Source organism: Leucopleurus acutus, assembly GCF_964270905.1.
Source record: "Leucopleurus acutus genome assembly, chromosome: 10".
Classification (NCBI taxonomy): Eukaryota; Metazoa; Chordata; class Mammalia; order Artiodactyla; family Delphinidae; genus Leucopleurus; species Leucopleurus acutus.
In genome coordinates, this window is record NC_139153.1 from 12,036,260 (window position 1) to 12,049,169 (window position 12,910).

General features: G+C 50.7%; 1 protein-coding gene across 1 annotated transcript in view; it reads right to left on the bottom strand.

Moving 5' to 3' along the window:
* Positions 1-12,910, bottom strand: part of ITPR1 (inositol 1,4,5-trisphosphate receptor type 1) — a 318,686-nt gene that overhangs the window by 71,640 nt on the left and 234,136 nt on the right. Inside the window, exon 41 of the mRNA XM_082847216.1 lies at positions 500-680. Within this exon, the coding sequence (XP_082703342.1) occupies positions 500-680 (181 nt within the window). The remainder of the gene's footprint in view (positions 1-499; positions 681-12,910) is intronic.

Below are 12,910 nucleotides of genomic sequence, written 5' to 3' on the forward strand. Positions count from 1 at the left end.
AAAAAAACGAGACTCAGACCTATTCAAGGCCATTTGACTCCAACGCTTTTGGGTCTACCCACTCCCCAGTATAACTCCTCTTCAAGGGGGATAATGGATAAAAAGCTTTATGAACTTTCAAATATTTCAGAAAACAAGGGAGGATTAGCTGACGAAAGACGACAGCCAATTTAAAAGTGCGTATTCCACAACTTTCTCTAACATTAAATGGAAATTACAGGAAAAGATTATTAATGGATTTCCTGCCAACAAAACCCTCAGTTTGACAAAGAAGAATGTATGTTAGTTTATTAAACAAGAGGAGCCTCCAAAGCAGCAGGAACTCAGTTCAGGTTACACGGGAAGAATTCTATCACAACCAGATTGGTTTTCTTCTTCTGAAAGCCCCAGTCAGAAAGTTTGGAGCCTAGAAGTCGTGTAAAAACTAAAGGAAAACCAGGGGTTCCTCCCATGTTTACAATCCCGCTGACTGAAGAGCTGCATGCAGGGGAGCATTTACCTTTTTTCCGTGACGGGGCATCCCTGTCTACCTCATCATCTTTCTTTTTATTTCCCAAGTCACTGGTGTTCACGGTCACCGTTGCCTTGATTTCTTGCTGGGCCACCTTCATCCGGTCATAGAAGACCTTGAAGAATTTCTCCGACTTCTTATCTTCTGTCAACCGGCAGAAAAAGGAGTGCTGCCAAGGAAAACCCACAGCTTTTTCAACACTGTGACACACCAGTTACTGAATCCCACTCAGGACACCAAAACCTCGTGGAGATCAGAGCCAGACACAAAACCTCAAAAACGGCCTACCTTTGGACCAGGGTTAAACACCGTTCAATGCCCTGTCATCCTCTGGCTTCCACAGCCTGAGGTTTTCTACACAGAGCCTTTAAAGCAAACTGCCAATCTTTGGCTGAATCAGTCATATGGGCTTGGGAAGCATGCTAAGGGGTGGTGGGCAGACTTCAGCCAACGAAGCACAAGCCCCTGCACACATATAGATCAACTCCACGAACAATGGAAACGAATGTATTTTTGGCGATTGTTGCAGGGCCAGTCGTGTGTTTAAGGACTTCTATGAGCCCCCCTCTTTGCAGAGCCTTGTGGATATATACGGATGAGTAAGACGTGCCACCTGCCCCTACAGGGCTCCACACCAGAAGCATGACACGCCCATGAGGAGGGCTTCAGTGTGTAAAACATGCTGCAGAAGCTACACAGACGATTATATCACAGAAGCTCAGAGGTGGCAAGGATGACATTGGGCTGGAGTGATCCCAAAATCGTCGTGAAAAAAGTGATTTTCGAATCAGGTTTTAAAGGGCAGGTAAAGGGTGGTTAGATGAAAAAGCTAACAATGAACAGGTAGCTCGCCTCTTGAATACACATTTGTTTCTTGGACCCACTGCAAGCAATAGTATACATTGTTGATATAAAAACAAAATATGGCATCTCAACTTCATTTGCGAGCACTCTCTTTTCACCCCTTTGCAGATACCACGCTGTTGTGAATTATTTACATAAAAATACAATACGGTCAGTTTCCAGAGGAATAAAACAAAGCTCCAAACAATATATTTGCTTCTCGCAGTGGGCGCTTTCTGCCAATTTCACAGCCTCCCCCATTTGGAAAGATGGTACTTCCCTACAGAAGGTGACCCTAGGCTTGCAATCCCAGAGAAAAGCAACGTCTTGCCAGCCTCATGAAGCCCCTTAACTGCTCCATCTCTCACCCCCCCACACCCAGTGCTTGATTCAGCGCCTGCCCCCGCCCCGAGAGCCACCATGTTTCCATCTGCCAACACGCAACTTCAGTCACTGTGACCCTTCTTCTAGCCACTAGCCCATATGCTGCCCTGACAAATGTCTGCCTCATCTGCCCACCAAGCTCTTCTTGATCGTGCCCTTTCTTTTCCCTCTCCCTGTTCTTCTTTACCTCTGGCTGTTTCTTACATACATCACAGGATCCAGCCTTCCTACTTGTGCTCTCTGGTTCTGTCTTTTCTCTTCCAGCCACTCCCAAATGCCAGTTTACAAGTCACTGCCTGCCTCCATCCTGTGTGTCACTGAGTCCTCCAACACTCCCACTCTGGGAACCAAGCTCGAGCCTTCAGTGTGCTCCACTGCCCTTTGCTTCCCTCTGTTTTCTTTTAGGCTTCTAGTTCGTCCATCCATTCAACCGGCATTCCGTTTGTCCATCCGCCCATCCACTATTTACTGTGCGCCTGCCATGAGTCAGGGATTACGCCCATTATAGGAGAAACAATGCTCAGCAAAACGAGGCCTGCGCCCCATGAAACTGGCGGCTTGGTGGGAAAAAGACACAGTCATTCAATAGTCACGCTAATGACTTTCACTAAAGTAGCCTTTTAACCACTGAGTCCACAGAGTGCTGGTAAACAGCAGCAGACACTCAGCGCCACTGCCCGGTTCCTCCTGGCTCTTCCCATGGCTGGGTCCCCTCATCTGTCAGTCACAGCATTAACATCACCTCCCCCAGAGAACCACCCCTGACCATCCTACTAACAGCAGCCACGCCAGCTGTTTATCCTCACACGCTCTATTTTATTCTTCATAGCAACTGGCCCCTGAAACGACACCTGTATTTACTGTTCACCTACTTAACTGTCTGTCTTGGGCAGAGTGTAAGCTCTAAGAGGGCAGGAGCCTCGCCCACATGGCTCACAGCTCTCGTCAGAACACCCAGAAGAGGCCCAGCACATAGAAGGCGCTCTGTAATGATTTGATGAAAGAATGAATACAACTCGACACTTCATGGTTCCTCTTGACTCGCTACACCCACCCCCCATCAGATCCGGCCACGGGAGAAACAAATTCCCACCACACTGTAGATTCTTATTTCTCATATCCTCTAATGTGAGAAACCAAGTTCCAATTGTTCACTTCTTTGAGGGCCAGCGCTTCCGCAGACAAACAAGAGGAGGTGTGCGGGGGACGAAGACCTCAACCTAGAGCCACCCAAATACAGTGATTCCATTTTCCACCAAGAGGCGCCACACAGCATCTCACCCACGCGGGGTCAGGAGGGGACTGCACAAGGAGGCGGCTGCTCGGGGCAACGAACTTCAGTTGCTGCCCCTTAAGTCTTCTCATGGCATGGAGGCAACTGAAAAAGCATCCCTGGACACTCCGGTCATTCAAGAAAACAAGTGCACTTTAATAAGTAAATAAATAAAGAGTCAAAGCCTGCCATGTGTCATCGGGAAGAGCGCAAGAGTACACACCCATCACCTGCTACAAATGCACTGCTTCAGGTCTAGCTGGTTAACCCAGCCCATGGCACCTGACAGGGTCAGGGCAAGGACACCTCTTATAAAACGAGGGAAAGGCAAGGCACTGAGGATTACGGGCTTCTACATACGTTTCTGCGATGGCCGGTATATTTATTTTGCACTGTTTATAACAGTCCCCGTCCCTCAAAGGATTTGAAGCTGCTTTTTATAAACAGAACGTGGTCAATAAAACGATAGAGTGGACAGCAGGGTACGGTGACATGAGTAAGCACAGAAAAGCGACATCAAGCAAGGATGGGGGCTGGAGGATGGGAGAGGTGATTCCGGAAGTCTTGGGCTCGGCTCCGAGGCACCCGGCCATCCCGCTGAAATGAGAGGCCAACTCCATCACACCTCTCAGTAAGAAGCAAGAGGAGAGATACCACCAGTGCTTCGAAGCAAGGAAACAGCTCTTCACGGAGGGGTTAGTGGGGCAGGCTTTCCAGTTGGACCTCCCGGGTTCAAGGCTGGGGTCCCTCATCCACTGGCTCTGTGACCGTGGGCAAATTACTCAACCTCTCTGAACCCACGTGGAAGGGCTGCCAGGGTGCACACCAGGTGCTTAGCACAGTGCCCGCTAAGTGTGTTGGTTTCACACTGCCATGACATTAGTATCATGTGAAAACCCCACAGCAAAGGCATCACCCAAGCAGCTAAGTGGCGAGAACTGTCAGAAAGGCCGGTCTTCAGCTCCACCGCTCACTAGCTGGTGTCACCTCAGAAAGTGACGACGCCTCTGAAATCCCAATCTTCTCATCTGCAAAATGGGCACTGTAACAGGGTGGACCCTTCACGGGTGGTTATGAAGACCCGAGATAATCACAGTAACACTCCCAACAGCTGACCTGACAAGGTGCTGGGAGCCTGGGGTGAACCTTCGTGCGTCTCACCTCACACACAGCCCCTGATGAAGCAGTGGTTACTATTACTCCTTTTTGAGATCAGGAGACCCTTTTGGGTCTTTCAGATAATGTGCATCAGGTGTGGAGCATGCCCGAGAAGCCCACACTGTGACAAACGTCGTCTTCCCAGGACGCTGTGAGAGGCACGGGCCTGGGAAGTGGCAGAGCAGCGAGGAGGGGTGACAGCGGGGCTGCAGGGGCCCCAACTGAGAAGCTCAGCAGACGCCCTAGAAGGAAGACATCTGGGCTCCAGAGGGGAAGCGCTGGTACCTCGTACGGGAGGAGAAGTGAAAACGGAGGCATGTGCAGGAACTAAGGACCCCCGGTCCCCAATCAGGGGCTGTGCCGGGGGAAGGCATAGGGGCCTTGGAGCAGGCCGGGGCCAGGGGCTCCTGGAGACCCTCGCTGCCCCTCCCTGGTGCCTGGTGTCATCTGGACTCGGTGAGACCAGGCCCTGAACATGGCTCACAGACCTGCTCATTCCACCTGCTTCCGTCACAATGTGCTCGGAGGACCTGCAGGCGGGAAGGGGGCGCCCTCCTCAGGACTGTTTCCCCAGAAGCGGGTGGGACCTCAGACCAGAGCAGGTGGGGACTCGGCCCTGACCCGCCTCAGGCTCTTCATGGGCACTGGTCTACCTCCCTCCATGGGTGTATTTCAGTGAATCACACCCCAACCTCCACCCCCAAAACCTAGAGCCAAGAGCCATGGAGAGACTGTTTCACTTCTCCAAACTTTTCACTCCACGCCACCCAGCAGGTTTGAGCACCGCCTTCCAAGTAAACCTGGTCTAGAGCAGGCAACATTGGTCCCAGGTAAGAGGAAGCAAAACGGGGGGCGGGTGAATGGGAAGTGACTAAAAGGGAACCAAGAGAACTTTCTGGAGTGAAGAAAATGTCTTGATTGGGGTGGAATTCACACAGGTGTGGTAGAGAGAATAATACGCCCCCATCCCTGAAAAGATGTCCAGACCCTAATCCCTGGGACTTGGGAATATGTCACCTTACATGGCAAAGGGGAATAAGGTTGCAGATGGAATTAAGGTTGCTAACCTTAAAACAGGGAGATTATGCTGGATTATTCAGAGGGGCTAGTGTCATCACAAGGGTTCTTAAAAGTAGAAGAGGAGGGTAGAGTGATATGGTGTGAGAAGGACTCCACTCAGCGTTGCTGGCTTTGAACATGAGGAAGGGGCTATAGCCAAGGGGCCTCTAGAAAGTGGGAAAGGCGGGAAACGGATTCTGCCCCGGAGCCTCCGGAAAGGAATGCAGCCCCGCTGACACCTTGATTTTAGTCTAGTTAAGACTCATGTCGAACTTGTAAGATAAAAAGTCTGGCTGTCTCAAGCCACTAAGATTTTCGTCATTCGTTACAGCAGCCAATGAAAACAAATACGATAGGTATAAACATTTGTCAAATCTGATCAAAGTGTACACTTAAAATCTCTACATATTATTGTATGTAAATCACATCACAATAAAAAGGAAGAGAAGGGGGAAAAAAACTGCTTTGTTACCCGAAGGCTAGAGAACTTTGTCAAGGCTGTCCAGACAAGGGGCCACCCTCAGAGGCCATCTCCCCCTGCAGAGGGACCTGCGTCTGCCACCCTCACGGCCCATCTTTCTTCACCCTCTGCTTATCTCCAAATCGCATGTGATTCCAAAGCCCTCTTCACATAAGCTGTCTCATCAGCGTTTTAGGAGACTGTCAAGACAGATATCACCATTCATAAATCCATCACCTTATAGACGGGAGAGCTGGGGTGAGGAGAGGTCAGCTGACGTGTGGCAGAGCCACGCCCGCTCCCTGCCTCTGCACTCAAGGCCCTGTGCACCGCCTGCCTTCTTAGTGATCACACGGAACACCAGCCCCAGTGATCGGCAGGCAACTCCGAAAAAACGAGGGTGGGTTTGGGGGCAGACACAGCGTCAATGCCAACATCACGGACAACAGGTCCATGTTTGGAGTGGCCTCAGGGAAGGAAGCCGGGGTCGGGCCAGGTGAGAAAGTGACCACCTGCAGCGGCTACCTCCATGGAAGCTCTGGGGGACAGAGGTGGGAGGGGACCCAGGTATGGCCACTGTAAGCCAGGCTTAAAAACAATCCCCACAAAACAGAAAAGACGGATCCCAGAATGTTAAAGCTGGAAGCACTCTATTCCAGACACTTCCAGATGTTTTTCCCAGCAGGGAAACCCTGCTTCTCCTCCGTCCCCTAACACCACCTCCCGTAAGGACCCGGATATGAGAGAGATACAGGCAGAACTGCTCAGCCTGAAACACAGCAGGGAAGACGCCCCTCACATCACTGCAGCTCCTCCTTGCAACGCCAGGGCTCCACAGGACGTTGTCTGGGAACTACCCATTTAGTCCAGCCCTACACATTTTACAGAGGAGGAAACTGAGGCCCAGAGGGGGAAACAGACATCTCAAGACCACATAGAGCCCATGTCTCCTGCCTACTCGAGCCAGTCCCTTTGCGCAGGCTCGGTGGTGGCTGGCTGACACAGCAAGCAGCTCGGATTTCATTCCTGCTCTCAGCTAACTGTCAAGCGGACACAGTTTGCCCTCCTCGGGCTGCGTGAGCTGTATGGGGACTTAAGAACTGAGGTCTTAGTTTAAAATAATAAGGAGACCACCCTTTCAGATCACTCTTGAAAATAATAAGATATCCCTTAATTAGCCTGGCAGCCACCCTCTGTGCCCAGCCAAGTCCTTGCAAAGGAACAGAGCGTGATTTATGACAGGTCCACCCGGCTCCTGAAACCAGAGGCGGCCCGAAGTTAGGGACCAGCAGACAACTGGCAGCTCCTCTAAACAACAGGCCGGAAGTGTGCAGGATGGGGTGGGGGGACTCCCTTCTTTAGGTGCAAGAGGTCACACTGTGCAGGATGGAGTGTGGGCAGAAGAATGGGAGCCACGGGCCTTCGCCATGCGCTGGACACACAACAGGGAAGGTGAGCGAATGAGCACCTTATTGAAAAGCCATCTTCCCCAGAATTCAGGGACTTGGGGGAAGGAGGGCAGAGACAGTCTCGGAACCTTGGAACCCAGAGCCAGCCAGCCAGCCTGCACCTGCAGGGACACGGGAGGAGCCCTTTACGAGCATCTCAGATAAAGGAAGTGGCAGCAGCAGGAAGCAGAGGTGGATGTGATCCAGGGCAGGTCTGGCAGGAGAGGGGACGGTACGGGGGGAGCAGTCCCCAGCGCTCCTGGGACAGCTCTGAGACTTTGATCCTTCCCCAAAGGAAAGCATTTCACCCGGCAGCAGTCCACCTTCTAGAAACCCTCACACTGAGCCTTCAGAGACTCCAGAGAATGAGCTTTTCTATCTGACCGCCTGGTACACAGCCCAGGACATTCACTCTGCGTGCTCACTTATCTGCTGCAGAATGAATTAAGTTCTCAGGCTAAATGCAAGAATTTGAAAAACGTGACTGCTGAACAGTGCTGAATCCTTGTGCTTCCAGGAGCAGATGGAAATTCCTCCCTGGAGTCTGACTTTTTCTCTTTTTACTCTGCCTCCGGCACACGGGGACCTCGGCCTCGGCCCTGGAGTCTCCAGGACTTGAAGGGATGTCTCCAAACAGACCAACCCATTCCTGTCCAGCTTGTTCAGAGGCTCTGCGGGTGACAGAGTGACAGCAATGGCTACCCAAGTGTGGGGCTTAGCTTGTGGGGTTCTCCTCCTATGCCTGTGATTAACTGAGACTTCCATCACTTCCTGGGGACCCCTGATCTGTAAATTACAGTGAACAATAATTGAAGCCTTCGGATTTGCTTGCCACCTAAGTGTTTTGTATACAGTATCTCGTTTAACCCTTCTAACTACCCCATGAGGTAGGGGCTACCACTATCCCCACTTTACAGATGAGGAAACTGAGACTCAAAGAGGTTAAATAACTTGCCAAGTCATACAGCTAGGAAGTGGTGGTGGTGCCCCAGGACTCAAGCCCCACTGGTGTGACACCTCAGCCCATGCTCTCAACGCCCCTGCTTTGTCCAACACCTCTCACCTAAGCAAGAGTGTGTCAAACTCCAAACACCTTTTGGCTTTTTATAATGCACTCCCTACACGCCAGCCCAGGTCCCTCAGCTGCACAGCAGAGAGTCTCACAGACTCTTCTCACAGGAAAGAACAGCCATGGTAGGAACACATATGAATGCCCCAACTTTCCCGCAAGGCCTGATGCTCTTGTTAACCTGGGCTCCCAAACAAGGCTCTTTTGCTAGTTGCCGGGGCTGGGGGTTACAGGTTGTTCACCGAACCACTGTCACTCAATGACCACCGTAGGTCTTGAGTCCCTTTCTTAGAAACCCATGACAACAATCAAAACCCAAAGATCATGTACCAGGAACCAGGTGATAAAACGCACATGCTTTAGGCGCAGGAGCCTGGAGAATTGCAAGTCTGGAAACCTGAATTTTAGCCATTGCTCCTCGATAACCAGCTACGTGAACTTGGGCAACTTGCTTAACTGGATTTGTGCCCTAGGTTCCTTATCTGAAAAACATGACTCTTACCACCTGCCCTGCGTGCATCACATGGAGTGGGTCCATCAAGGGTGCAGTTATGAAACACTGTGTGAAACGCACTTTGATTACTACGGGAAGCTACTCAAATGCAGGGTGTATAATCTATCAATACCACTTTCAAAGGAAATCAGTTAGCCCGTAAGATAGGTGGATCGACTAATGTGCCGGGTGTTATGTGATGACCAAAGTCTAGTGTCCCCATAACATCCAAAGATAAACAAGCCCTGCTCGTACTGGTAGGTCAAGACGGCCTGTAAATTGACAGCAAAAAACACACTGAAGAGCCTTTCCCAGTAACTGTCACCATGAAGGAAGTTAAAAAAAAAAATCCAGCTGGAATTCCACTAGTTATAGACGCCATTCAGATTCCATTAGACACAGAGACAAATGTTATTGCTTCCACTTCTCAAAGTGTAATACACCCAAGGCAGAATGGTGTCAGACCCTCCCCCTGGACAGGCCCAAGCCTTTCAACATGAACTGTTTTTCCAATATTTTCAACTACTCTTGACTTCAGGAAAAGTATGATATTTGAAAAGAATCTAATAATTAGTAAAGAGGGCATTAAGAATCAAACACTCCCCTGGTATAAATGATCACTCACTCTAAGGGCATTTTTTTAGCAAGGTTTGATGGGTTTCAACCAGTAAACATCTGCAAGTCTCAGCTTACCAGTGTCCTTGAGGATGTTGCCAGCTTTAATGAGTTCAGAAATAATATAAACTTTAAACAGAAAAGAAGGAAGTGATGAAGTGAACGAAGTATGGGTTGTAAAGGCACTGACATTTCAACTTCATTTTTCTGAAAAGAGTTCCTCCCTCATGCAAACTGTAGAGCCATCTCTTGATAACTCAGACATAAACAGCATGCTTCATCTCCTCTTCCCTGCCAGGGCTGGACGGAGGCCACGGTCTGCTCATCGCTGATCCCCAAGGCCTGAGAGAGGGGCTGGAGGACGACGAAGACCAAACTAATCTGGGCACTGGGCTCCAGGGAAGGGCCTGAGCTCCAAGGTCAATACCAAAGCACTGTATCTTCATGATGCTTTTCAAGGTGAGTTAATTCTGGTTTTAGCAAGCAGCAAAGTCCCACCTGTTGCCTAAGAACCACTTTTCTTCTGAGACCTGAGAGCTTAACACCTCTCCTTACCTGTCCCCCGGGGCCCACAGGAAACAGCACTGGCCAGGAAAGTCTCCCCGATCTGGTAGGCAGTCTGGTCCCCCCTCTCCCGTGTGGATCAGAACACGGACAGCTTCTCACATACTCATCCATGACACCTCAACCAACAAACTGTACTTCCTAAAAAAAATTTTTTTGAAGGTGTTATCTTACAAAGCCCCTGTATGTGTAGGTAAACTGTCAGCAATAACATCTCTAGCAACATTTAAGACTAAAATCACACAGGTTTCAAGGAGGCAGCTCAGCCTTCATTTTAGAAGACCCAGGGACAAGAAGTTAAGGGGACTCCAAATTTTCTCTGGGTTCAATTCTCAAACCTCCTTACAGAAGCCAAAGGCCAGCATATATTGTGGGGTGCACGGGCACAGCCGTCTGTCCCTTCCAACCAAAGGCAGGAAAACAAAGAGCCTCCAGAGAAAAACAATGATGACCAGTAAAATGGGAAACAGAAGCAACCCCAAATGTGCCTGAAGTGACGGGACATTGCGGCAGGGACCTCCTGGGGAAATTTCTTTAAGTACAAGGAGGTACTGTGGTTGCTCTTCAAGCCAACATGAGGTTTATAAAAAAGAAAGGCACTGTGAAGCAGACGAGACTTTGGTTAGACCTCAGGGATGATTTTTGTTAAAGTACTCAGGGAGGTTTTGGAATCTCGGTCTACAGACATCCACTCAACCAGAGAAGAAGAAAATCAGTATCAGTGAACGTCTAGGGCTGCTGGAGACGCACACTAGTCTCCAAGGGTGCCCTCCAGGACTGGTTCTATGATCTAACGAAAGTGCCTTCTGGTGGTTCAGGTGACACTCTCAGGTCTCGTGTCAGCTTGCCCACAGCCTTGCTGTGGGATCTGTGACAGGGGGACAGAGGCCTTCTCAGTGAGCCTCCAGTGTGTATCATGAGACCTGAAAGGAACGATGCAAGAGGTGCTGCAAAAACTCCATCAGCAAGAAACGTACCCCGGGCATCAGCAAAGGAGGGCTCAGGTGGCTCCCCTGCCCAGAGCCTAGGGGCGACGCGGCTGCTGTCCCTTCCCGCTTCACTTGGGGGTTCCATCCGCGTTATCAAGAAAGAACTGACGCAGGAGTCGGAGGATAAGACCTTCGCTCTTTGGTCTTATTTCTATCCTGGGTACCTGAGGGCCAATCAATCAACACTGATGGACATTTTCTGCCCTAAAGTCACCAAGGTTCCCCGGGGCATCCAACTTGAGCTTTATGTCGACGTCAAGAAGGATCCTTTGCACACCCATTCTCTGTGTTTGTACAGAGAGCAGCAGGGGTTCAGAGAAAGGGCTCCACGCCCTGCACACTCAGCAAGGTACAAACAGGTGGACGGGGTGGCTGAGGAACTGGGCAGGTATGCACAGGGCATTTATCAACCTGCAGCCTCGGTTTCCTCATCTGTAACGGAGGAAGGAGGAGGGGAAGTGCTACCCAAGAGGCCTGGAGGATGGAATCAAGAAGGTAACACAGCGCAAGCCCAGCACAGGGCCTGCACCTGGTAGGTGTTCTGTACCAGATACTTTTCCTTCCCCACTCTCAACAAACCGCACTGTGACACGCCTGCTCGACGGATAACATCCAAAAAGAAATAAATATACCCTGGCCTGTCGGGGGCAAGGACGTTGGCTGGCAAACGCAAAACATCAAGCAAAGCGAGCGCCTTCTGACGGAGGGCTCACCATCACCCGCTGTCCTCTGCTCGATCAGATGACCTCTCAGGTCGCAGTCCTGGTCTGAACCCCAAAGGACACGCTCCAGGACTTTCAGTCCTCCCAACCCAGCAGGTCCATTTCACTGGGTACTGGCCCATCAGGGGGCCCATATGGCTGCAGAGAACATCCTTGGGATCCAAGAGTAAAACGTACAGATGGCCAGACGGATGGAGATGGCGGATAAAATTACACAGCACTCATCTGTGTAAGTGCTGCTTAATAGATTATGGCTCTGACATCAGTAACGTGCATCCAAGTAGGTTACAGCCCGAGCCAACTTGGTGCCCTTTAGAAGCACTGACTAGGGTTTGGCAGGGGCCGTGGAGATCACCTAATTCAGCCTCCCACCTGACAAGAAGCTCAGTACCTGGGTCGAGCAGTGGTCTCATGCCCCATGCCCCTGCCCCCGCCCCCCGCCCCCCCAGTGCTATGCTCCAACCATGCTGGCTTCCTTCAGCTCCTGCCAACCCGTCTGTCTGAACACCCCTGCCCTCTGCTCTTCACGCCACTTGTTCTCTTCTCGTCTGCTAAGTCTGGGCTTAAATGCATCTCCCTGGAGAAGCCTCCTCTGACTACCCTAAGTGGCCTCTCCATGACACTCTTCCCTCTTCACGCTTCTCCCTTATTTAATTGTTAACTGGCTTACGATCCATCTCCCCTGCTAGACTATAACCTCCTCGAGGGCAGGCCGTCTATGATCTCAGTCCGGACTGTGTCACGGCCACTTCATCCAGTGCCCGGCACCCAGCAGGGGCACCACCAATACCTGCTATCTTAATGAACGCACAGTAGTCCTGAAGGACGTGCAATCCTGCAAAACTTAAATCGAGTCCAGCTTTGCATCTACGGCAGCTGAAGTTTAACTCAATGACCAGAAGATCCCTGTCCGTGAAAGCTCAAAATCCTGCCAAGCGGGGAAAACGCCGAACGCCAAAGGCCAGCTGAAGGAGGCTGATGTGGCATTCTCACCTCTCAGAGGCTTATCAGGGTTGTGCCCAGGTCTCTGCGATGGGCTCAGGCTGGCTGGGGATCCTAATCCAACTAGTTCACTGTTAACTACTCTGGCCTCGCTGACACTTGCATTATTAAGGTGGGGCGGGAAGGACAATCATTCGTAGACCTTCCATCTCAGAACCTGGCTCACACCCCTGACTTGATAACTACAAGCTCGGGGCTTGTGTTGCAAGGAGGCTAATGAAAACACATTTTTCAAACACCGTATGGTGAGGGCAACTGAAGCACCCTCCTCCTCCAACAGCAATCTAAATTTTTAAGTCCTGATTTCAAAGGGAAACGAG